At 34.9% G+C, this 23,389-nt stretch overlaps 4 protein-coding genes across 6 annotated transcripts; 2 read left to right on the top strand and 2 right to left on the bottom strand.

Moving 5' to 3' along the window:
- Positions 1-238: 238 nt before the first annotated feature.
- On the bottom strand, positions 239-2,538 carry LOC118279090 (splicing factor 45). Of its 2 annotated transcripts, XM_035598624.2 has the most exons (9): positions 2,409-2,538; positions 2,103-2,307; positions 1,841-2,021; positions 1,611-1,729; positions 1,463-1,483; positions 1,117-1,323; positions 890-1,043; positions 648-742; positions 239-529 (listed from the first exon to the last, which is right to left on the bottom strand). In XM_035598624.2, exons 2-9 carry the CDS (start codon positions 2,256-2,258, stop codon positions 257-259), a joined length of 1,206 nt encoding a protein of 401 aa, XP_035454517.1. In that variant the 5' UTR covers positions 2,259-2,307; positions 2,409-2,538; the 3' UTR covers positions 239-256. The 2 variants fall into 2 exon arrangements, with proteins under 2 accessions (XP_035454517.1, XP_035454524.1); XM_035598631.2 differs by lacking the exon at positions 1,463-1,483 and having other exon boundaries at positions 2,409-2,537.
- Positions 2,539-3,033: 495 nt separating this feature from the next.
- On the top strand, positions 3,034-4,229 carry LOC118270953 (MICOS complex subunit MIC19-like). The gene is made up of 4 exons (XM_050699129.1): positions 3,034-3,326; positions 3,546-3,727; positions 3,833-3,887; positions 4,030-4,229. Exons 1-4 carry the CDS (start codon positions 3,198-3,200, stop codon positions 4,129-4,131), a joined length of 468 nt encoding a protein of 155 aa, XP_050555086.1. The 5' UTR covers positions 3,034-3,197; the 3' UTR covers positions 4,132-4,229.
- A 177-nt stretch (positions 4,230-4,406) lies between these two features.
- On the top strand, positions 4,407-9,112 carry LOC118278966 (serine/threonine-protein kinase greatwall). Of its 2 annotated transcripts, none has more exons than XM_035598472.2 (12): positions 4,407-4,643; positions 4,721-4,969; positions 5,119-5,347; positions 5,557-5,733; positions 5,806-5,924; positions 6,009-6,190; positions 6,335-6,544; positions 6,771-6,981; positions 7,434-7,591; positions 7,799-7,923; positions 8,226-8,438; positions 8,796-9,112. In XM_035598472.2, exons 1-12 carry the CDS (start codon positions 4,551-4,553, stop codon positions 8,840-8,842), a joined length of 2,013 nt encoding a protein of 670 aa, XP_035454365.1. In that variant the 5' UTR covers positions 4,407-4,550; the 3' UTR covers positions 8,843-9,112. The 2 variants fall into 2 exon arrangements, with proteins under 2 accessions (XP_035454365.1, XP_035454372.1); XM_035598479.2 differs by having other exon boundaries at positions 4,409-4,643; positions 5,557-5,700.
- Positions 9,106-16,398, bottom strand: LOC118279036 (transmembrane protease serine 9). The gene is made up of 12 exons (XM_050699128.1): positions 16,130-16,398; positions 13,092-13,171; positions 12,725-12,895; positions 12,437-12,546; positions 11,915-12,051; positions 11,623-11,699; positions 11,418-11,519; positions 10,981-11,147; positions 10,315-10,450; positions 10,013-10,154; positions 9,553-9,698; positions 9,106-9,468 (listed from the first exon to the last, which is right to left on the bottom strand). Exons 1-12 carry the CDS (start codon positions 16,263-16,265, stop codon positions 9,313-9,315), a joined length of 1,560 nt encoding a protein of 519 aa, XP_050555085.1. The 5' UTR covers positions 16,266-16,398; the 3' UTR covers positions 9,106-9,312.
- Between the last annotated feature and the right edge of the window lie 6,991 nt (positions 16,399-23,389).

Raw genomic sequence — 23,389 nt, 5'->3', positions numbered from 1 at the left:
GCTTACACTGTCGGTAATTACATAATTTCTATCGGAAATTACAGAACATGTATTTGTACGCCCGACTCGTTCAGGTTTTTGCTGAAACCCTAAAATCGTTATGCCATTGCCCTTTTTACCTTTGCTCAATGGGTGAATGGCGCCAACGCCAACCGACCTACTCAGCAGTCGTAAATTCGTAAGAAAATAAGGAGGTAGGAAAAAGGAATAACTACTTAAAAATAAAATGAAAGATCAATTTCGATTATATTAACTTCTATTCAGTCAATTGTAGAGCAGCAAATTTTTCTACATCATAGAATCCAGCTTTAACTTGTCTCCCTCCAAAAAATCTGCCATTTAAGTCGACAACAGCTTTGATTGCACTTTCGATACGTTTAAATTCAACAAAAATTCTAACAGCTTCATCAGGTGGCGCATTGGGCATCTCAAATATTAATACTTTTATAACATCTCCATATTTAGTATTACATTCATCTTTTACTTCAGGTTCTAATTCTTCATCTACATCTCCTGGACCAACCATATTCTATAAAAAAAAAAACATATTATTATGAGGTATAAATTATTTTTTACTTTAAAGATCATTCACTCTATGGTTTTCATAAATAAAAAACAATAATTATACAAATTGACACAAAACATACCCTTAACAACACCACTTTACTGGGTGATTTCATTATCTCTGTAATAGATGGCTCCCGATTAAATGAATGTGGTGAATTGGAGGCGTTTGGAGAATCTGAAAATGCATAAAAGTTGTAGTTAATAATAAAGGTTCTTATAAATTCAATGTTATTAATTTTTTTTTTTCAAGACCAACCTACCAATCTGGTTTAAAGAATTATTAATAATTTTGTGTATTTTATAATTATACAGATGAAGTTACCTGGTCCTGGTAGGGAAGGCATAGCAAATCCAGGTGGAGGCATAACAGAACCTCCATCCTTCTCATGAATAATGCGACCACCTCTTTTTGAAGTTTTCTCCACTTGCAGAGCCACTGACATTCCTTGTTCCTTTTTACCCAATCCTTGACCTTCCTATTGACATAAAAGAGTCTTAGAATTAAGATAATAAAGTCTAAAATGAATTAAAAAATATTTTAGGTCTTACTTTAAAGCCATATTTGGCCATGATTTTCGCTGCAACAGAACTTGCGCCATAACCTCCAATGGAGAACCCAACAGATGGGGGTGGTGTTTGTATGGTTGGAGGCATTGGTGGAGGGGATGCTGTTTCCACAGTCAAGGAGGGTGGAGGGGCTATCGCTGCACCAGCTGACCTCTTTGAAATTTCCTCTGCTTCCTCTTCTTCTGGTTGCTGTAGCATTTTAAATTAATTGATTAACAATTTGAATGCTGGCCCACTCTTTTCAGCGAACTAAATTACACAATTTATTTTAAAGATTGATATTTACTTAGATACTATTGTGTGAAATCAAATAAAAATTATGATTTACCATTTTATCCTGAAAAATATCCTGTTGCAAGATTGTAAAAACAATTATTAATGTATAACTAGAGTGAAATAATAATTAACAACTAGAAAGTGCCCATTATTTCATTAGCTGATGTCGTTTGATAATAATACCTAGTTCTTAGTCTTACCATAGCCACAAGAGTTTTTTCTGGTATGATTTCCTCCTCATCACCAAACCTACTCTTTCGTTTCCTTTCTGATCTATCACCTCGATCCCCATCTAACTGCAACCTTTTTGCTTGTATTTCTGAAACATAGTTACCAGAATTTAGTAGTATACATTTTTAAGCAGCTTTATTTCATACTGTTTGAGTAAATCATTCTTTTTTTAATCAAGTAATGACCATTTCTACAATACCTTTGGCAACCTTTTCATAATCATTGGGCCACATCGGATCATATTCATTAGCTACATTCCAGTCAAAATCTCGAACATTCAGCGAAGCAGTTAATGTTTTTCCTTGACCTTTAGGGCTGTTTGAATTGGATTCGTCGTCATCCTTTTGTTTGCTCTTCAAATCTATTACCGGAGTAAGCACCTGAAGATTACAAAGTCATTAAAACGGTAAAAACTCAATATACTTCTTATCAATGTTGAACAATAATGAAATTGTAATTACCTGAGTAGAACGTCGTAACGCTTCACGCTTGGGCTGGGTAACTGCTGCTTTTTTTAATTGTAACTGAGATTGTAGTAATTTTATTCCTGAAGACCAACCCGCTACCTTTTCGGTAGTACGAGCTTTAATTGTATCAAGATCGTCATACAGAGACATCCTTGCTTATGTTTACCGAGGCATGCAACAAGACTTTGAAATACAATTCCTAGAAAATAATAAATATTGAATTGTTATATAGCATGTTAACTTCACAAATAAATTTGACCAAGTATTAAATAAATAATTAATTAACACAAAACAACACACCGTATTTTTCAATGTAAACAAAATGTCACTGTTCGCTCAGTCCGCTGTCATTAGTGTCATTTAATTTCTTCATAGACCATAGTGAAAAAAAGAGAAAAAGAATAGACAAATCATTTAATCGATACTCGGACTCAGAATAATAAATTGAAATAAATAATTGTATTGCTTAGCAAGCTGTTCGACGTAGCCCCCCAGTGGATTAGCAACCTGAATTTTCAATGGGAGAGTCATATAGCTCGGAGAACCCAAGGTGGCTGGGGCAAAAAGGGTTCACGAGTGAAGACCACGTATTGCCAAGCGCAGCGTAGGACTTTAAAACCTGACCTAACCACACACAGGTGAACAGTCAACCTAAAAGATTGCAGGAAGCCGCTAGATGCAGGTCGCTATCAGTAACTGGTCTATCTAGAAGTCATTGGGGAGGCCTATATTGAGGGACTGGAAGTTTTGTGCTTGTGACTGATACGGCAATGATGTTCTGATTTATGAATAAAAAAACTAAACTAAAGCTGAGATTCACATTATGCATTTAGATTTAGTTGTATGTTGCAATATTTCGATGACAAAAGTTACAAACAAGGTTATAAGTTCTATCAGAGACATACCAAACTTTTTCTTTATTTTCAGAGCTGTCAGCTCTCTGATTAATTTATTTTTCATAAATATAAATAGTTATGTTTATGGAAAATTTTCGTCGTCACCACAATTAATCTTATAAATATTTATATGATACAAATTATACTGTGGAAGCAAAATTCAATGTTTTATTGGAATTAAATTTCCAATAAAATGGGGACTTACATTAGTAAAGACACTCGGCGAATTAGTTTTGATAATAATTTTGCATTAAGTTCTCCTATACCACTTCAAAAATCAATAGAAGCTGAAAATGCGATGGCATTGAATAACCTACCACCAGTGAGTTTGAATCGATTTTTAATAAGCAGATACGTGAATCGAGCGTCGTAGATATGTCATTTTATGATGGTCCCTGAACATGATCTAATAATTTTGGTATTATTCAGTTAAGTATATTATAAGTACTTACAGTAAAAATTACTGCGCCATTTGAGGTAGCAAAATTTGTCTGCTCTACTTTTTTAGTAGGTATACATGAGTTGATTGTAATATTTTTAGGAACCATCGGATGAAATTTTATTTAAAGACGGTACAGGTGTTCAAGAAGATGGTGAAATGGAATATTGGTCACATAGAATAGACTACCTGAAGAAAGAACATCAAGCCATTAATAAAATAATAGAGTCTGAGTATGATAAAAGCATTGAAAAAACGAATAAAACATATTTGGTGTGTTCAGCGTTGGTGCAAGCTTTTACTAATTGTGTGACAAATTGCAGATTAGAAGATTAAAATATTTTTTTCCCGGATTTTGTAGAACATTTTTTATTTTTAACATTAACTAGAATCACCCATGAAAAAATACAAAAAATTAAGCCTTGTTTTGATTGGAGAACAAAGGTAAATAAATGTTTATTATCTGTTCTGCCATAGTATTATCATTTGATAGTATTGATATATCACTTCTAGTTTTAGAAAACAAAATTACTCCTATTAATTTCATTTTAGATACCTAGAATTCTAATCAATATTTTTTTTTTAGATTATGAAATGCTATGAAGAAAATTCTCATCAACCTTTGGTGTGTTCAGCGTTGGTGCAAGCTTTTACTAATTGTGTGACAAATTGCAGATTAGAAGATTAAAATATTTTTTTCTAAACCGGATTTTGTAGAACATTTTATATTTTTAACATTAACTTATACACGGTATGTCAAGCCAGAATAAATTATTGTTGTTATTATTTCTTTTGATTACTTATTAAACTTTAAAAACTTATTTTGTAAAGTCCAGCATTAGAAAGTTCAGAATCGTAATGATTGTAACGATTCTAACAGTCCGACAGATTGTTAATGTGTAAATGTTATCTGTGATTTTTAAACGAATGAATGTGTGGCATGTCATTGATGTAAATGTCAATTGTCAATGTCGTTCGTTATGACGTTAGTGTTTACTTCCTCGTGTGACGTGACGATCAATTTATTTTTCGTTGAGTTCGAATTTGAATGTGTGGATTTATTATGGTGTTTGTTATTAAGGATTATTAACCGCGATAGTTCCTACAATGGCTACAACCGATACAAAAGTTGAAGAAAAGGCATCGTGCCATACTATTTTGGATAAAATAAATTCAATAAATGATACCGTGGTTGCAAAGGTACGATCTTTGTATGTATTCAATATATTTTTAAACTTTTTCTCACCTACACCACTAATTTATTTTGTTTTTGTTAGCCACCAGATATCAATGACTTCACAATAATAAAGCCGATAAGCAGAGGAGCTTTCGGGAAAGTATTTTTAGCACATAAAAAGAGTAACAAAGATCAGCTGTATGCAATCAAAGTAATGAAGAAATCAGACATGATAAATAAAAATATGGTCACACAAGTTGTAACCGAGAGGAATGCATTGGCGTTGTCAAGAAGCCCTTTTTGTGTACATTTATTTTACTCTTTGCAGTCAACATCGTCTATTTACTTGGTAAGAAAGCAGTTTCATTATTTATTTACCTAATCAATTTGAAAATGTTTACTTACCACTTGTAACAACTATCACAATCAAGTACACAAATATATACTTTGATTGTGGTGGGAAGTTAGTTTGTATTTCATTGATTCTATTAACCACAGGTGATGGAGTACATGGTGGGTGGTGACTTGAAGTCCTTACTAGGTGTTTATGGATTCTTAGAAGAATCTATGGCTGTGTTTTATATAGCAGAAGTCACCCTTGCATTGGACTACTTGCACAAACACAATATTGTCCATAGAGATTTGAAACCAGACAACATGTTGATATCAAGAACAGGACATGTGAAGCTCACTGATTTTGGCTTATCTAAGATTGAAGTCAATAGAGGTATCATGTTTTTTATTTACTTTAACATTTTAGCTTACAAATGGGTTAAACATTTGATATTTGTGCATCTGTCTACCCATTGGAGGAATAAAACTTGTTGTAATAAATGTGTACTTATTTTATACATCATCAACATTTTTATGTTAATTTTAAATAAGTTTCTCATCATTATGTTTGATTCAAACCATACTTTACAAATTTTTTTTCAGACTTGGAGATCTCAGACTTTGTAAACTGCACACCAAGCCTTAATATGAGGACTCCTGGTCAACTGTTGTCACTGACTTCTCATTTGTCCTTTGGCTCTGGAGGAGGAGACAGTACACACAACTCTGTGATGTCTACAGATGCCTGTGAGAACCTTCTTGATGAGCTTAAAGAGACTAGTATGCTTTTATCATCAATATAAAACTTCACATTCGTTATGTACTCCTACTATAAGCATTTTACATTTGTAGGTAAATTGAAAAGTTTGTTTGATGGAGTCAGCGGATTGGAGAGTTCACCTTTGTTGAACCAGTCACACATGTCAGGGATACATCCATTTATGAGTGCTGAGAGTATTAATTTAGAAACTGTAAGTTACCAAACTCTTGAAAGTGTAAGTAGTTATACAGATGCTTAATTTTTAAGTACATAAATGGTTTATTTTATATTTCAGTCCAATGACTCTAGTTCGTACCACACATGTGAGAGTTCAAGGAACAGTTCCAACTCAAGGAGTAAGTCAACAGATCCAAGTAGTAACAGTTCAGTGGGAGAGTCTACTGTTCTATCAGATTCCCAGCATGACCAGTCTACCTCACCACTGTGTAGGGGACACTCCTTGAAGCGAATACCTAGGTAACTTACTTTATACCAGTAATTTTATGTATCAAAGTGAATCATTAATAACTATATGATACTTATATTGTATAAAAATTATAGTTAAGTTCATAATTATTGTCCTATGGGTTTTATACTTACATAAATAACCAATATTTACAGCTTTAGAGCCAAAAAACGGAAGAGGATATTGGATTGTGAGGGCGACACCCCTACTGGTGTTACTAGCCTGCTAGAGTCTAAAGAGAATCACAGTGGACTGACACAAGAGATCATGGCTCTAGAGTTGAGTCAGAACACACCTAAACGCATGTCCATACATCCCACGCCCGACAAACGAAAGAATCCTATCAAAGGTGTTTTGAAAAAACGGTAAGAATTTATATGACAATAATCTGATTATACAAATATAGGGTACATGTGAGATTTTGGGGTTAAAACACAGTTAGGGAGTTTTGAATTGCGCCCATTGCGTGACAGCGACCAAGTCCAGAGTAAAAGTAATCCATCTAGTAAAACAAACACAAAGTAAGATACTACTATTACTAAAAAAAGAAAGACAGAGTAAGTGTATTCAATTATTACTTTTATTTTACAGATGGGTCTCGCAAAACGATAGCCATCATTTCAATGTGGGAGTGATATTTTCAACACCAGTAAATAACAAGTCTCCTGAAACAAAGAAGAAGGAGACTCGCTTCAATCTTCCTAAAGAAGAGCAACTTTCTGAATCTAAGGACAAAGCTTTTATGTTTGGAAAACATGTCTCCACTAGTTTAGAAATATTTCCTACTAGAAGATTAAGTAAGGTAATGCTATGTATCATTTTTAAAACATTGTTTACTGATAGACACATGATTTATTTTAATAAGCACTAACTTACTCGCGTCGTTGTTTGCACATATATATTTATGTCCTCTGTATTTCCAACTATTATCATCATCATCATCAACAGCCTATAAGTGGCCACTGCAGACCAAAGGCCTCTTCTCGCACGGAGAAGGTTTGAGCATTAATCACCACGCTTGCTCAATGCGAAATGCGAAACCGAAACCTGATAAAGTGTTAAGAAGTACTAAATAAGCAAAGTTACTTTCGCAATTATTATTAACTTCTTTAAATAATCCATTTGTATCTTAGTTACTACCGACAAAATACCTCTCTGCATTATGTAAAGGTCGACTAGCAAAGAATGCAGTTCGCATTGAGACGACATTTATGCCTGTCTATATTGTTTTAAATTAATAATTAAATGTTTCAGGGTGAAGGCAGTCGGTCGCCTACAGATGTATGTAGAACACCATTAGCTACCGCTCATACGCCATATAGGACACCCAAGAGCGTGAGGCGAGGGAACTTAGTTTCAGATCAAAGGATTCTGGGAACACCCGACTATTTGGCTCCTGAGTTACTATTGAGGTACAATAATAGTATAGATTTGATTTAGATTTAAGAAATATTTCAATGTTTGATAACTTAATAATGGACAAAAAACACCTTTCACTTGAAGTTCATTGGAATATAATTTTTATATTCAGTAAACCAGGGTATACTTTTGCACGCCAGTAGATCATACCCGGAATCTTTCAAATATTTGCATTTTTATTATGAATTTAACTTTTTCAGACAGGGCCATGGTCCTCCAGTGGATTGGTGGGCGTTAGGAGTATGTCTGTACGAGTTTATGACGGGCGTTCCACCATTCAACGACGAAACACCACAGGCTGTTTTCAAAAATATACTGTCACGAAGTAAGTGATTGGCAGTTGACACATCTTTATAAAATAAAACATTTTAATCTTGCATGTGTTAATAAACTACATTGTTAACTGAGTCTAGGGCTAATCCTCTAGACTCAGTTAACAATTGGACCAGCTAATTTAAAGGTTTTCGAAAATTCTCAGTAGCAGTATGGTGTAAGACTATAGGTCCTCTCCTTATTATGTGGCACTCATTACGGTCGAAAACTTAAATTGTGCATAACAATTATTATCCACGCGATATAGATCGCTTTATATAGCAAGACAAAGAAGAAATATGATTGATATTACAGATATCGAATGGCCTGAGGACGATGAAGCCTTGTCTCCAGAGGCAGTGAGCGCCATCGAAGATCTGCTCACGATGGAGCCCGCAGCGCGCCCGGCCGCGGCCGCTGTACGAGCCATGCCGATATTCAGGAACATTGATTGGGACAACCAACTCAATGTAGAACCACCCTTCATACCCACCCTGGATGATGTTCACGATACTGGCTATTTCCAAGGTTGGTACCATTTGATATTTTCTAGTATATAAATAATATCAAATATCCATAAAATCTAAAGTTTTTGAGGATATTTGGTGGAAGAATTTAATAAATTTACAAAAAGTATTATGGCTTTCTGGTGCTATCATCGAATACCGACATTAGTTTTTGTTATAACAAAGAAATGCATATTTTATTAAATCAGAACCTATACGTATATTTTTATTCTGTGGTAAATATCTGACCTTTTTCAGAGATGTATGATACTTTAGGTTAGATAGATTTAGTTTCTGATAATTGCATATTGAAATTGTTATATGTGCAGTAAATTATTATAATAAATTTAGTAGCACTGTACAATCTATTTTGTTTCAGCTCGCAATATCCTGCAACAACTACACGTTTCTAACTTTGACATGTAATATAAATAAATAAAATAAATTAATTTAATGGATTAGCCGATTAAAAGATATAATGTGATATTTAATGTAAAACCCATATTTTAGTATTGTGATTATAAATGCTTTCCCTTACAATTATGTACTTCTAACCAAACCATATATTTAAAGACTGATTTGTAAGCTGTAGCCATCTCATTATGTACTTTAAGTTATTTGATTTTAATGTGATTATTATATTCAGTGTTTATCATGTAATTAATATTTCAACAATAAATAACAATATATTCGAAATATGGTAATTTTTATTTAATTTTAAATCTTAAATTAAATTGGCACAATTTCCATAAATTGAAATTTTGTTGCAACTAATTAAGAAAAGCAAGGTCGTTCGGTTGTTTTTCTCAAAATAGTTGTCCTTAAAAATTATTCATGGAATAAATTGAGAAATTTTAAATTTTGCGACGACGGCTGTACTTCGGGTAGTACAAAATTTATTGGGCGTTCTTCTGAATCCAAGGTAAGAAGTAGGTGACACGTGTGTACACGCCGGGATATTGGCCTTTGCCGCAACCGATACCCCACGACACGATACCGACTTGCGTCCAGCGGCCATTTTCATTCACCATCAGAGGGCCGCCACTGTCACCCTGTACAAAATAAGTTTTTATAAGAAACTATCTCATAGGAAAAGAGATCTCATTAACAAAATAGCCTTGGAAACAAGAACTTACACTGCAAGAGTCCATGCTAGCTTTTCCAGCACAAAGCATGTGGTCCACTATGCCACCAGGGGCAGCTCCACCGTATTTCAACTTGCACTCCTGGTTAGACCAAACTGGAATCGACACTTCTTGCAGAACAGAAGGCTGAGGTCCACCTTTACAAAAAAAGTCGTGTTAGTCACCAAATCATACATTCCAATGTTAAACAAAAATGACCCAAATTATTTTCGTGTGGTCGCAAAAATATGCTAATATCTTTTGTTATAATACAATGTCTTGTATGATTCATGTCCTTTGTCTAAATATTTCACTTTGGAACATCGTAATTTGTGGTTAATAGATGTAAATTGGTATTTTTTATCACTATTGTTCTGAACAAAAATAAAGTAAAATCCGTTAGCTGTTTCGTTGGTTAAACATAAATAAATATGGTCTTCTTAACACATCATAAAGTCTAAATTATACTTACTTTCTCGCAAGCTTCCCCAACCGATGACTGTAGCGATTTTGCCTTGGTAAGTGGATCTGCCACCAACCGGCAAGCAAATGGGACGGACGAGCTTGCTAAAGGCCACGGGCTGGTCAATTGTCAATACGGCGACGTCGTTGTACTGCAAATGGAAAACAAAAAATGTTTTATTACTTCCCAAGTTAGTAATGGAAATCTGTAGGAGTAAAGAAAACTGCTGACTGAAGCAGATGCTTCTATAGATTGCATTCATTGTCCTGAATAGTGTCTGGAAAAATAGACAATTATCTTTCAATGCTTACCAGAGTACGCATATCGAATCCACGATGTCTCACCACCCTCTTGATTTTCCTTTCAATGTGTTGAGTTTCGGTGTTGGTGCGGATGTTGTGGTCTCCAAGTCTGGCCGTAAGCCGAGCCACATCCCAGGAGGTCATGCTGAAAGTTGTCAATAGTATTAATGATAGTACAATATAAAACCGACAAGTTTATTTGGGTAGGTAAGTCGAATTTTTTACTCAATAGTTAATGGTTTATTTCTATTCAATTAAACACACACACACACACAACGTCACGCCTTTTATCCCCGAAGGGGTAGGCAGAGGTGCACATTACGGCACGTAATGCCGCTATACAATGTACACCCACTTTTCACCATTTTGTGTTAAAGTCCCATGTAATAGGGGTGAGCCTATTGCCATATACTGGGCACAATTCCAGACTCCGTGCTACCACTGAAAATTTTTCGAAAATCCGAAAAAAGCCCAGTAATACTTTACCCGACCCGGGAATCGAACCCGAGACCCCTTGTTCGGCAGTCGCACTTGCGACCACTCGACCAAAGAGGCAGAGATATTCAAATAAAATGTTTTTCTATTTGGCTTTCAGTGACTTTTATGGATTCATAAGGCCTTTAAGACATTAATAATAATGAATATCAAGTCTAGTATAAGTAACAATTTACTTACTGTGCCACACAATGGGCTGCAGAAAGCACATGTCTGTCGTCAATGAGGGAACCGCCGCAGAACTGACGTCCAGCGTTGAAGAGTGCCACAATCCACGGCCACTCGTTCAGGTCAGCGTTGTGCCCACCCACTATACGTTCCTCGTCTTGGTAATTGCTGTCGTAAGTCTGTAATTTTGTTGAGAATATGAAGAAATAAGTACAACATAAAATCAACTAAGGGTACTCTTTTAATATAAGTAGGTACATAGGAAACCCTCCCGAAATGATTTCGACTTTGATCCGGCTCTATTTATTGTTTGAATTTAGAAGTCTAAAGACTGTATGATATCTCTTTCTTGGAAATACGTCTGACATCAATCGGTTCTTAGCCTGTATACCTACATACATTCTTGACTGTAAAAATATTTCATATAAAATGGTATATGTAGTAGGTACCTGAGCTCCGTTTTTCATTCCACAGGATCCGTCCACAGCAGGTTGGGCAGGCACGGGCTGTGCTGGCACACTCGGCTTAGTAGGGTATGCTGGGGCCCAGGTCTGAGATATTTGTAAAAAAATGTGTTATTTATTGTTTAAACTAGTGATGCTGCTACTGGTAGGTTTTTATTCATCAATCAATGATGAAATGTATCCAGTTTACCTGCTTGGTGGTGCTGGGAGGCCTGGTAGGCCAGGTTGTAGGTGCGGCCGGGAAGTTACTTGGTGGTTTAGTTACACCTGTGGACAAGCATTGAGCATCAGCAGGTATTCCATCTACTTCAATGAATGTTCCAGGTAAATATTTTAGAACCATTTATAAGCTCATGTCTTTGTGATATAAAGCTCTCCAGAAGTGATGTTGCTTGTCTTACCCACAACAGCAATTCTGGACGTCTTCCAAACTTGTCAACTTTTTTAATATTAGATATTTTTTTCAATAAGAAATAGGTTACCTAGAGAAGGTGGATGCGTAGGCGCAGTGTGGTCGGGCGGGTGGGTAGGCAGAGGCGGGATGGTCGGCGGCCATTGTGCGGGAATCTGACGGAAGTCGCCGTCGTTGCCGTATGACCATCTAGTCAATGCTGCAAATCTGTTAATCATACGTGACATTCAGGTTAGTCATTTTAAGTATAGTTTTAGTAATCGCATGATTTATGTTCTAAGTATTTTATTTTTGTGTCCCAGCATCTTGGGCGTCATAGCTAATCAAGAACTCCAAAAATCTGACAACTGGTTCAACCGCTAGTATCGTTAGTCGGTGGTTGACGATAGACGGTTGAAATGATTCATGTAAAATATTGACTGACTCAAATCTGGTTAATACTCTGTATCGATTTAAAACGTTTGGAAAAGAGTCAAAAGAAAAAAAAATTTAAGTATACAGTGAAAAAATACTTAATTGAAATATTTTCATTGTTTTTCCATTCAATGAAAGACTTTATCCAATATCTAACGTTTGGTATACAGAAACCTACCCTGGCAGAAACTGTAGTGGGACGGCAGGCTGTATGTACCCGAACCTCTGCACATCAGGCGATTCTTGCGGCGGCGTGTCCACTGGGTCCGTGCAGCAAACTCCGTACACCTGACCAATTGAACATCTACTATTACCGGACTTAATCGGTAAGTTAACTATACGTTCTAGTCGATTTGACATTAACAAGACAATTTTAAAACTATTTAAGTACGTACAAATAGCTGTTAACATGACCCACAACAAGTTCTCACAGTAGACTTAAATAAGTTCTAAGTTATTACTGTACCTCATTATTTTCTTCATTGACAAATCTGCAGGTGTCATAATGACCCATCACCCATCCGTCCCCACCGGAAAAGTCAGATACTTTGAGCAAAGGGTAGCAGTCGTTGTAAGTCTTGCATGTTCCCGTCTTCCCAAGAGCTGTTTTGCAGTCCTTTCCTTGTGGTGCTTCGGCCTAATGAAGTAAACGACGAAAGTTATTTATATAAATAAGTAGATAATACTTAGCAGGCGACGCTGACGCTGTCCATTAACTGTCAATTTATAGGTAACAAGGCCTACTTTATTAATAGTTGTCGCAATGTATTTTCCGGCCATATTTTTCATTGAAAATATACATTGTGTCAAAAAATATTCCTTAGATTAGATACCTGTCTTAGTTGCAGCAGAAGTAATTGTTTCCCATCGCGAGTTGAGTTAACCACGTCACGCTTCACACGTTCTGCGGGAGCTGAAAATTAATTAAGAAAATTTTCTTGATACAGTATTTCCAAATATTGGTTCGTGAATGTTATTGATAAAATGTTGATTTAGAGAATGCAAGTTGTGCTAGGAGTAGTCCTAGGTAGGCAAGGACTAGACAACCCGTTAATCAAACCCTTAAATCTATTACTGCTTAGTAATCAACCTCAAAATTCCTAATTCTCACATCATCAGTTCATATGTTTTATTTTTAATTAGTAACAAAAAATTAATACGATTGAAGGTAAAAAAGACCGAATACAGCATTACTAATCAATTTTATAAAATTATTTATTGCGAATTAATAATTTGATTTAATCCTTTACATAAATAAATCACGCATTCGTTGCAATTTGCAGGATTGCACCGCAATCTTTATCGATCGAATCGAATCGATTACTTAATAAAAGTAAATCAATCCCTTTTATAATATCGAATCAATTCGATTTATTCGTGTAACAAAATTAAAATAATGTCCAATGAAAAAAAGTGATGGGACATTGAACCTGTCGCATAATGGCGGAACGACTTTGTTGTTTATGATTACCTCCTAATATTACAAGGCAAATGTATAACGGTTGCTTCAATCTACACCAATGAGCATGTCCGTATTAAGGTTTAAAAGTATAACTGGCATATGTTAATTATCGTTTTAAAAACTTGTTTTGAGACGAGTACTCACTTTGATCATAAAGAATTGCTAATTAACTCTGGTTTCAAGTTTATTGACGCGCTGGACACTCGGGACTGTTTCATGTCAAAGCTGCTAATTAAAATATGCATCAGTATAAAAACTAATGTCATGTTTTTACACTAATGCTTTTGAAATGAAGTTGATATGACATGCAATGCAAATGTGATATTTGTATATTTTTGGATATTATTTGATTTCGATCAATATCTTCAGTTAAAGTAAATGAACTTCGCCAGCGATAATCGTAAACATCGTGGATATTATTATTCTAAAGGCGATCTTATAGCATAGCTCGAGTACACCAGCGTACGAAACGTGTCGTAAACATGCATGTTATTTATTTCGGATCGCTGCATAACGGTTTCCGTTATATTCAAACCTCAGAATGCTATGTGCAGCATGCCAATAATACTACGACCTAAATAAATACAACATATTTGCGGAATTATGTCATGGAAAAAGATTCCAAAAAGTTAAACCTTTTAGCAGCAAGAGACAGATGAGAATTTAAAAGTAAACTGGTCTGTATATTATGCGCATCTTGATGAAGAACTCCAAGTAAAATGGTATGGACAAATAACCGGCCTTGAGGATGCTGGAGCTGGACGTTGAATCAGACTCGAATGACGGCGGACCGAGGGTTCTAAATAATTAAACTTGATTGTCTGAGATCCTTTAATGAAAATGTAGCTACGCAACGACCTTTAAAGGTTCCTAGATTTAAAACGAAAAAACCGATTCATGACCATTGTAACAATCAAAAACCAGCTTTATAGTCCATTGGGGAGGGAATATTTTTCACTGGTGGATAGAACTGCAATTTTATTTAAATAGCATGCGGTGGTATGCCGACAGACACGACACCTTGAACTTGATACCAATAACAAGTATCTACATCATTTAATTTTCCTGTCGGGTGAGATGGTTGAGCCTTAAAAGGATAATGGTAACAAACGTCCCCTGCGGTACCTACACAAAACTGGTACTTGGTTTGATTTAAAAACAACGTATAAATCAGACAAAGGATTTTTTACGCCCCTACATTGTCACGACAGTAAACAAGCCTGTTTGGCGACGCGCATACATATCTAATAACATTTGTATCTGGATTCCGGGTTCAGCTATCAACCGCGAGGAAATGTCAGAGGCGTCATCCAGCTTCAATCGCCAGTCTCCGATCTAATTAATGTCCTCGAAGTGACGCACAAAAAGTTTGAACAATTTAAGTCGTGCTTTGGACAATGATGTGATTGATGTGATCGACTTGGGATGTGTGGGCGTATGACAATTTGCATTGAATTGATCCCATAGGTATTTCCGAATAATAGCCCACGTGTTAGATGTTCTTAGTACAAACTCAATTACAGGTTGATGACCAATGTCTTCATCAACTTTAGTACAGACTTTATATTGTTATTACTTACTCACATTAGTTTAATTTTAATAGGTTCTTGACATACAATTGAATTTTTGTAAAGGCTGGTATGTATTTTAGGGCACGTTTTACTAGTTTTATGAATGTTGTTTTGATCTCAATTTAGAGTTAATTAGTTACCAACATAATATCTTTGAGTCCTAAATCCCTCGATCCAGGAATCAAACCTTTACAGGAACATCTGTTACATTCTAAACCTAAACCCATTGAAAACAGAATTCGTTTTCGCCAATCGTAGTATTTACGATAGACATAAATATCTCAGTGCCGAATTTAACTTTCTCTAGCCTCAAAACCCCATACCCTCATGTGCCGGCCATTGTTTTGAGTCCTCGCAATACAAATACTGGACGTTACACTCATTCTATGAATAAGCCGTACGTGAGTGAGTAAACCTTTACCTTACTTTTTGTTACGGTTAATGCGTATACACATAAATAAAGAATTCAACAAAATGTAGAAGTTGTAAGAGATTCGTATTTTAAGTGTTTCTATCAGTTAGTTAGCTATTAAATAAACTCATGCACCATTTTTACCAACGCAGATATTTAGTAGATATCTATCCTAATTTTCAGACAGAAAGATATTTTCTGCAATAAATAATTTGAATGCAGATTATAATTAGAATTAAGACTTTCATTTCTATTTATGTTATTGGGAAAGATTAATGTTAAGAGGTATGTTATTACGATAAAACTAACTAACTATATCATGCAAATAAATTTGGAAGCAATTAAATATTTACTTTATTATGATTAATTGGGCATGGTCAATATTTTACTCGTGTATGTTTAAACAATACTGGAAAGTCGGCTTACCGTTTAAAATAACCGCATCGTCGGTGTAGAACGCACCATCGGTAGACGAGAATCCATTGGTTACGTCCAAGTCACTCCCGTACCCAAACGCTAAAAGTCCCGCCCAAACAATTGCGAATTTACTCCTTATCAACATTTTATCGTTGTTATAAATACGACATTCACTTTGACTAAGTTGTACGAAATGAGTTTAATTTTATTTAGTGCGCGTCGCGGGTGTGTCCAGCCCGCAAGGAGTCGCTTCGCAAAATGCTTCGGGCTCTTGACTCCGCGCCTTTATAATATTTTTGCACTGACGCTCTACATTAGGTTAAAAAGATAACAGAGCTTTTTCTCCTTTTGTACAGGACTGACATTTGCCGTCCAATACAGCGAGCTTTATAAAATATGACAGCCAATTCGTTTGGAACACCCGAAATGGAATACTCGATTGATGGAGTTTATTTTTCTGCATCATCACTGGCGGCATGGTCTAACATAACACGTAATATATGCAGGATCAATGAACCTAAACTAAGTAAGTAAGTTATTTTAGTAACACAAAAAGAGACATTAAAGTTCATTATAGTTATTACATCAAAAAATTTAATCAAGTTAAGAATAATTTTACTTAATTGCTGCCTTGGCTCCCTGAATGTTACAAGAGGGCCATTACCGTATATTCCAAAAGCATTAAAGTTAAATTAAAACGTGGAAACGAAAAATATTTTATAAAATAAAAAAAGGTTGTAATTCACCGATATAGCTTATGAAGGTGGGCAGGTACCTACTCCCTTAAATTGGAGTTGGAAGCTTCGCCGTCAAAATTGTTATCCCAGTCTTTAATTTAGTAACATAATGATTCTTTGATAAGTTATATTTAGCTTCCTTTTAAATAAAACGAAATAAGCAAAGCAATAGACGTTAATCCTTTGACAAGGATCCTAAAGAAGGATAATGGAACTGACTCACCCTTACAGCTTTTGATAATTATATTTTTTCTGATTACAACGTCGCGATTTTGATGTATGTGATCCGATAATCCCACCTATCTAAATACCTATGCATGTAAGTGCTAAAACCACAACAGGCACTCAGCATAATGTCACTGACCTTTACAAAACGAAGGAGCACTTTAAAATCGTCAATCGTGTCAACAAATTGCTTACTGTAGGCAATTTATGTTCCTTGGTGCACACTTTGACAGGCGATTTGCATTCGATTCTAAAAACTGTAAAACGATCATTTTTGACGATTCTTTCAAGACACGTTTACTTAAGATGTGGTTTACTCATTCGATCAATCCAAATTCGTCATCTGAACTTACTTGAAGAACTTATTGTTAATAAGCGTGTGTTATGATTTGTTATCGATCTACATATTTATTGAGCAAAGAAAATGATGCCCTTGATGACCAACCTTCGATACTCAGTGGGAAGGCAGCAAAAAAGAACACAATTCAATTAAACGATATACTCCGCAGCTCTACTTAGGTATGTTTCTTATCTTATAGTTAAGTAGATGTAAAGGTATCATTACTCTTTTAATGAGAAATGTTAATAATTGTCGAGATCACGGAACAAGATCAGCATATCGATAAGTATGAGCTGACGCGCCGAGCAAGCAGGATGATTAGATTGAAGCGCGTACGATATTAGCGTCATTAATCTTTAAATGTCCCGTTATGTCAATGTCTTAGATCAGTATCTGTCGGTGGTGTGCAAAAATGTAATACGGCCTGACACTGCTTACGTTTACATTTAATACAATGTCCATTGCGTGGGCCATAATATTTGAGCTTTGTGGTCGTGACGATAGCGCTTTGCGCGGTTTAAAAACAATGAATTAGGCATACAGAGTTGTGTTTGCTCGTGCCAGGTAAAGTGAGGCGTTGACTTGGACGGTTGGTAAATAATATCGCTCTTCGCACAATATTTGAGACGTGAAGTTTCCAAGACCTAGTTAGATATGAATCATTTGTCTGGACAAGAATATTGATATTTGAAATGTTTCGTACCCCGCTGGAATGAAGATTGTGACTAATGTTGCTAGTGCTTAAGTTATGAAAAAGATTGATAGGTAGTTCTGTTTGGAGAACGTTTACAGCTACAAAAACATTAGAGTGCGAGTTAGCGATTTAGCATCTTACCTTTGTATCTTTTACGATTCGTACAAGTCATGAAGTCAACAACATCTAAACGTTCGGCAAATATTTGTGATGTGCACACAGGCACAGTTAGACTTGTACCTATAAGTCTCATAAGGTTCATTCCCTGTTCCAAATGTTAATGGATACCGACCTTATCGGAATTATGGATCTGTTTCATCCGAATTATATCTGTAGCAATGCAAGTAAGAGTTAGAGATGTGATAAATTGATAACTGCAGTTGCACATGAATGCTGTCGAATTCGTTGTAGTAATAACTACGACGATAAAATAGTAGTTTTTCTCATGCCTAAGTGCTTACTGATTATTGGAAAGAAACAATACCGCTAAAGTTTTAATTAAGTACAAATTCTGTGGTGCTTGATAAATGGGCTCCTAAGACTCATAAAAAGGGATGTCTTCCTTTTGCTACAATTATGTCTTCTGATTTATTTCGTTGCAAGGTCCAGGACGATTCTAAATGCCTCTGGGACCTACCAGACTTCGATGTTTTGGTTGGTCTGTATTGTATGAGTGTGTGTATGAATGTGGCGGCCCGTCCCAAAAATATATTCTTGATCACACTTAAACAAGTTTCACTGATCTACTTAGTTAAAAATACTTTAATGTTTACGATAAACGATATCGGTCTGTGTTACAAGCTATCAACTAAGTTAAGCTCTCATTTTATAACCTACTACGAGAATCCTTAAACCCAGTACTATAAATAACATTTACAACGATCTTATGATGCACTTGCAATAAATTCCAAATGCCAAGAGATCATCAACCTCTTTAATAATAAGGATAAAATTAATCGTTCACAATCAATCAGTCTAATGAATAATTATAACAGCATTATATGTAGAGCGCATCTTATATGTTCCGATGGTTCCAATAATTTATTTGCCGTGAACATCACCGTTATATTAAATTACTAACATTTGGACTAGTGTATTCCATATACAGACGATGTCGAATTTATTATTAAACATCTTCCTACCTTTATAGTTTAACAATGATAGAATAAAATCTTAGAAAACTCGTTTTGATGCCTAATTTATTCCTTCTTCCTATTTTGATCCGAAAGATTTATGTTTGTTTGTTTTACGGCCGAAATTCGACATTAATTGTTTGAAGTGTCTGTCAAAAACCAGGATCAATTAGGTAAAGATCGGTTATTAGATAATAAAATTTTGGTCGTTAGTCAGCTTATTAGCTATTTATGTCAGAGTATTTTGTGTATGACAATATAGCGTAAAAATGTGAGACTACTAAAAATAATGTGATTTTGATATTAACGTGTGAATACAATTTTCTACTGGGTATTGAGAGTCTCAAAATTCAATTTCTAAAATGTAACGAATGACTTCATATAAGATGACTTTGAAGTTGATCAGGATCTATGGGGAATTTAGGATGGTTGTTATAGGTGGTCTACGATTCTTCATCATCTTCCACCGAGACTTCCTGGCCCATCTATCATCATCAACGTCAGCCATGGTATCTGTTTAATTTTTTATTTGTATCTGTTACATCAAATGATTTCGTCCCACGTGTTTTCTTTTTGGCGTAATTTGCCAAGATCTTTTGTTTCACTTCGCCGCGCCGATATTTATTTAGACGAAGCACTTCAAAATGGAATTATACCTAATTAATATTTTCTTCGAACTGGGGACAAGACCTGAAACAGATAAAATTATATAACTACAAGCGCCTGAAGTATTACACATGTAAACAATTGTACACCCTAACTTGTGACTTGGCTCTTCAGTATTAAAAAGGCGCGAAGCTAAATAGAACTTATGAAGATTTTAGACATTTTTTTTCTCTGTTTCGAGACAACGACACTCGTCACGAAACAGTTACTTAAACATAAACATAGGAAATGGAACTACAGTAATAACCGCATATGGAAAATGCGTGGTTGTGGCGGTAAATAAGAGATAAATAGTCAGGAATATTAGCATAAGAATAAAGAATGTGATATGCCATAATTATGATATGTCTCAGCATAATATAGATTTATAAATGTATTTCTTAATCCTTTGGTATGTGATGGTATTTTAAGCTAAAAATACGTGACAGTTACTCTTAACATTTCTCCTCGCGCGCATTTTATTTTGAACGATTTGGTATGCTTGGTACATACTAAATTGTTTGAAATTTTAAAGATGCAAAATGCAAATCCACGATCGATTAGGATTTTTCTCCGGAATTTTGATTTTTATTCCGGTAACGTAGATGAACCGATTAACCAGCGGTTATTTTAGGCCATGGGTGACACTTAATTTGCCAATTTATGATAAGACAAAATACTTAACCCTCGTTTTTGCTTCGTCATAATCGGTATAATCATAATTTTAAAAACAAATGGCATTATGCCACCGTATCTTATCTTCAGTAGTAACAGTTACCGTGTTTAAAATATCAAATAGTAACCTTTGTTCAAAAATTGCATTAAGGAAATGTCAGGATTTTACCGGACAACTCATAAGTATTACACAATACAATGCGTTACGGTCTACCGTCCAATATGTGTGTGCCCAACGTGTCTAGTAAAAAGGGATTACAAAGATGTCTTGGGATGTTGTGCCGCCAGCATTATTGAATTTGATGACCCATGAATTAATGTTGCCACATATACTTTAACATATTTGACGAACTACTCCAAAATCTCTTGCACATGGTATATCTAACAAAGTGGTAACAGAATGGGCCAATGAGTGAGTGTACCAAGGTTTTAACTCAGAACAGGTACTAGTTTAACCACATCGCAAATATAGAATCTGGAAGATGATAATTAGGTAGTGACGCATTTAGATAGATAAGAAATGTAATACCTATTACAAAAATAGCCTGTACCTAAATAGTATGCATTGTAGTGTCCAAACATTTAGCATAAATTAGCAATGTCTATCTCTCATCTACATCTTAATATCTATACCTATTTGTATCGATATCATAAAATTTTCCAGGCTTCGGACACGACCGTTTAAATCTTTCTTTCGTCTGAGCTATCTGCCTGCAGGTTCGCTCGTGTAGAACTTGAAAGATTTTTCTCGTGTAGCAGGTCCATAAACTGTTAGGTATATCGAGGAATTGGCTGTCTTCAAATGTTAATCAGATTGTAGGCTATGTATTTATTTAGTAGGGTTTGTTTTTCTATTGTGAGAGAACGTAAATTGATAAGGACGCAATGTACACAATTATGTGTTAGTTAATTCGTTTGCGTTACTTAATCATAAGTATTTGAATTTAAAAGTACCTAATAGCATTCCTAACTAAGCATAAGAATATTAAGTTTTTATAGAAAGGAAATAAAAAAGTTGATACTCAACTTCGTCAACCATGACGCTTAATTCCGACTGTCGGGCGCCTAACTTTCGAAAAATCATTTGATACTGTATAACTATACATGTGTATGGAATATGGATGTACTGGTTCAATGCTTGCGATAAGCAAAAAGTTGTTATTTATATTTCAAGTACTTATTGGCATAGGTTTTTTGAAGTAGTGTATGTATACTGTATAATTCAACGAATTGGTGCCGATACTCTTAACTTAGGTTAAGAATAGAGCCTTAGCAAGGTTCATGGCATCAACAGCTTATCTGGCGAAAAGTTGTTGTAGAGTCAGCTTGGTTATCTCGTATGTGGCAACTGGCTGCCGTGTAACGAGCAGCAGGTTCGATTCCGGCACGAAGCAACTCTTTGTGTGATCAACAACTGTGTGCCATGTGTATGTGAACTTGTATGTTTGTAAACGCACACACGATACAGGAGAAATCCTAATGTGCCAACGTTTTATAAAGAAAACAAAACTATGCAGATAAACAAAATAAAGATCAACTTAAGGTTCAGTTCTGTGAACTGAATATTGTAAACCTTGACATAAAGTTAAGAAGGTACCTACTACATACTTATATGAGCAAAGAAAATGCATTAAATAGTTTAAGCAAACTGTCTTGCGTAGCCAGTAGAAGGTTGGTAGCGAACGGGCTTACAAAATATGGGGTCACAATGTATGTCAACTTAAGTTATTTAGTTAACGTGGGTAATGAAATAAGTTTAATGAATGTGTGTGAAGAGAATACGCCAAAAATACATAAATAAATACAACAAGGAGCCAAAAACACGGAGCCCCTAGCTATTTTACATTTTAAAGGAATCCTCTGTAACTTAAAAAAAATCTTACTACAAAATAAAATACTCTCATTGTAAAGGTAATAAAATTTTCTTTGAAATGGCACACGTCACCAATTAATAAAATACTTCTATCAGATAAGCACCTAAGTAATATTCATCTAAAAATGATTTTTCTACTCTCAAGTGTAGATGAGACTGCCATCGAAAAGAAACTAAATTACTTAATGAAAGCTAAAGCACTCATAACTTAAGACTTCCTTGTTTATCACACTGCTTGTTTTGTTAAGCCTGTGGTTTGATTACTTCGTTATGTAGACATTGGACAGATGGCGCTGTGGAAACGCTATCTTTCAAGTCTTTCAACGTACGGTAACGTTTTTTTTTTTCGATCCTTAATTAATAATAAATTGTTGGGTACCTGATTCTCCTTCGAATATTTTCTAAAGTAATAGAATACATAACTGGTCTATGTATAAAATGAACACAGGGAAAGGAAAATCTTAGTTTACAGTAAAAATATGGAGAAAGTTAACCATTTTTTTAATAACTTCAACCAATTTTTTTGCAGAAATACGAGGTTTGCCGGGATAAAGGACTAGGCGAGTTTATAAATACATAAATAACTAAAATATAATATAATAAATACGTAGATACTAAATGTCTAAAAAGCTACATAGCAACTTTAAATAGGTATATAAATATTAATATTTCCGTTTATAGCACCTTGCACTTTATTTTCTACATCGTTTAAAATTAAAAATTATAATTTAATACATATCATGTAGTTATATAATCTTATACTCGTTCTTTTTTTAGCAATGTACCTATATGTTGGCAGACTATTATCAAATTAATAGAATATAATAATAAGTGGAATATAAATACAATAATATGTAGATTGGTATTATTATATTATTACCTAACTATATTATGTATTCACCAAACCAGTAGTGACATTGAAGGCTGCGCTTTATGCAATCTCTTGA

The sequence above is a fragment of the Spodoptera frugiperda genome, chromosome 15 (genome assembly GCF_023101765.2).
Source record: "Spodoptera frugiperda isolate SF20-4 chromosome 15, AGI-APGP_CSIRO_Sfru_2.0, whole genome shotgun sequence".
NCBI classification, from domain to species: Eukaryota; Metazoa; Arthropoda; class Insecta; order Lepidoptera; family Noctuidae; genus Spodoptera; species Spodoptera frugiperda.
The sequence above is the reverse complement of the archived record's forward strand: the minus strand, read 5'-3'. Positions and strand labels throughout refer to the sequence as shown.

Coding starts and splice junctions, on each gene's coding strand:
- LOC118279090 (XM_035598624.2), bottom strand. CDS start 2,258: ATGTCTCTGTATGACGATCTTGATACAATTAAAGCTCGTACTACCGAA. Junction 1,730..1,840: donor TTATGAAAAGGTTGCCAAAG/GTATTGTAGAAA, acceptor ACTATGTTTCAG/AAATACAAGCAAAAAGGTTG. Junction 530..647: donor GTAAAGTGGTGTTGTTAAGG/GTATGTTTTGTG, acceptor TTTTTTTTATAG/AATATGGTTGGTCCAGGAGA.
- LOC118270953 (XM_050699129.1), top strand. CDS start 3,198: ATGGGGACTTACATTAGTAAAGACACTCGGCGAATTAGTTTTGATAAT. Junction 3,327..3,545: donor CATTGAATAACCTACCACCA/GTGAGTTTGAAT, acceptor TAATATTTTTAG/GAACCATCGGATGAAATTTT. Junction 3,728..3,832: donor ACATATTTGGTGTGTTCAGC/GTTGGTGCAAGC, acceptor AACATTAACTAG/AATCACCCATGAAAAAATAC.
- LOC118278966 (XM_035598472.2), top strand. CDS start 4,551: ATGGCTACAACCGATACAAAAGTTGAAGAAAAGGCATCGTGCCATACT. Junction 4,970..5,118: donor CAACATCGTCTATTTACTTG/GTAAGAAAGCAG, acceptor TATTAACCACAG/GTGATGGAGTACATGGTGGG. Junction 5,925..6,008: donor AGAGTATTAATTTAGAAACT/GTAAGTTACCAA, acceptor TTTATATTTCAG/TCCAATGACTCTAGTTCGTA.
- LOC118279036 (XM_050699128.1), bottom strand. CDS start 16,265: ATGTTGATAAGGAGTAAATTCGCAATTGTTTGGGCGGGACTTTTAGCG. Junction 12,896..13,091: donor TTCTGCTGCAACTAAGACAG/GTATCTAATCTA, acceptor TTACTTCATTAG/GCCGAAGCACCACAAGGAAA. Junction 9,699..10,012: donor TTGGGGAAGCTTGCGAGAAA/GTAAGTATAATT, acceptor TTTTTTGTAAAG/GTGGACCTCAGCCTTCTGTT.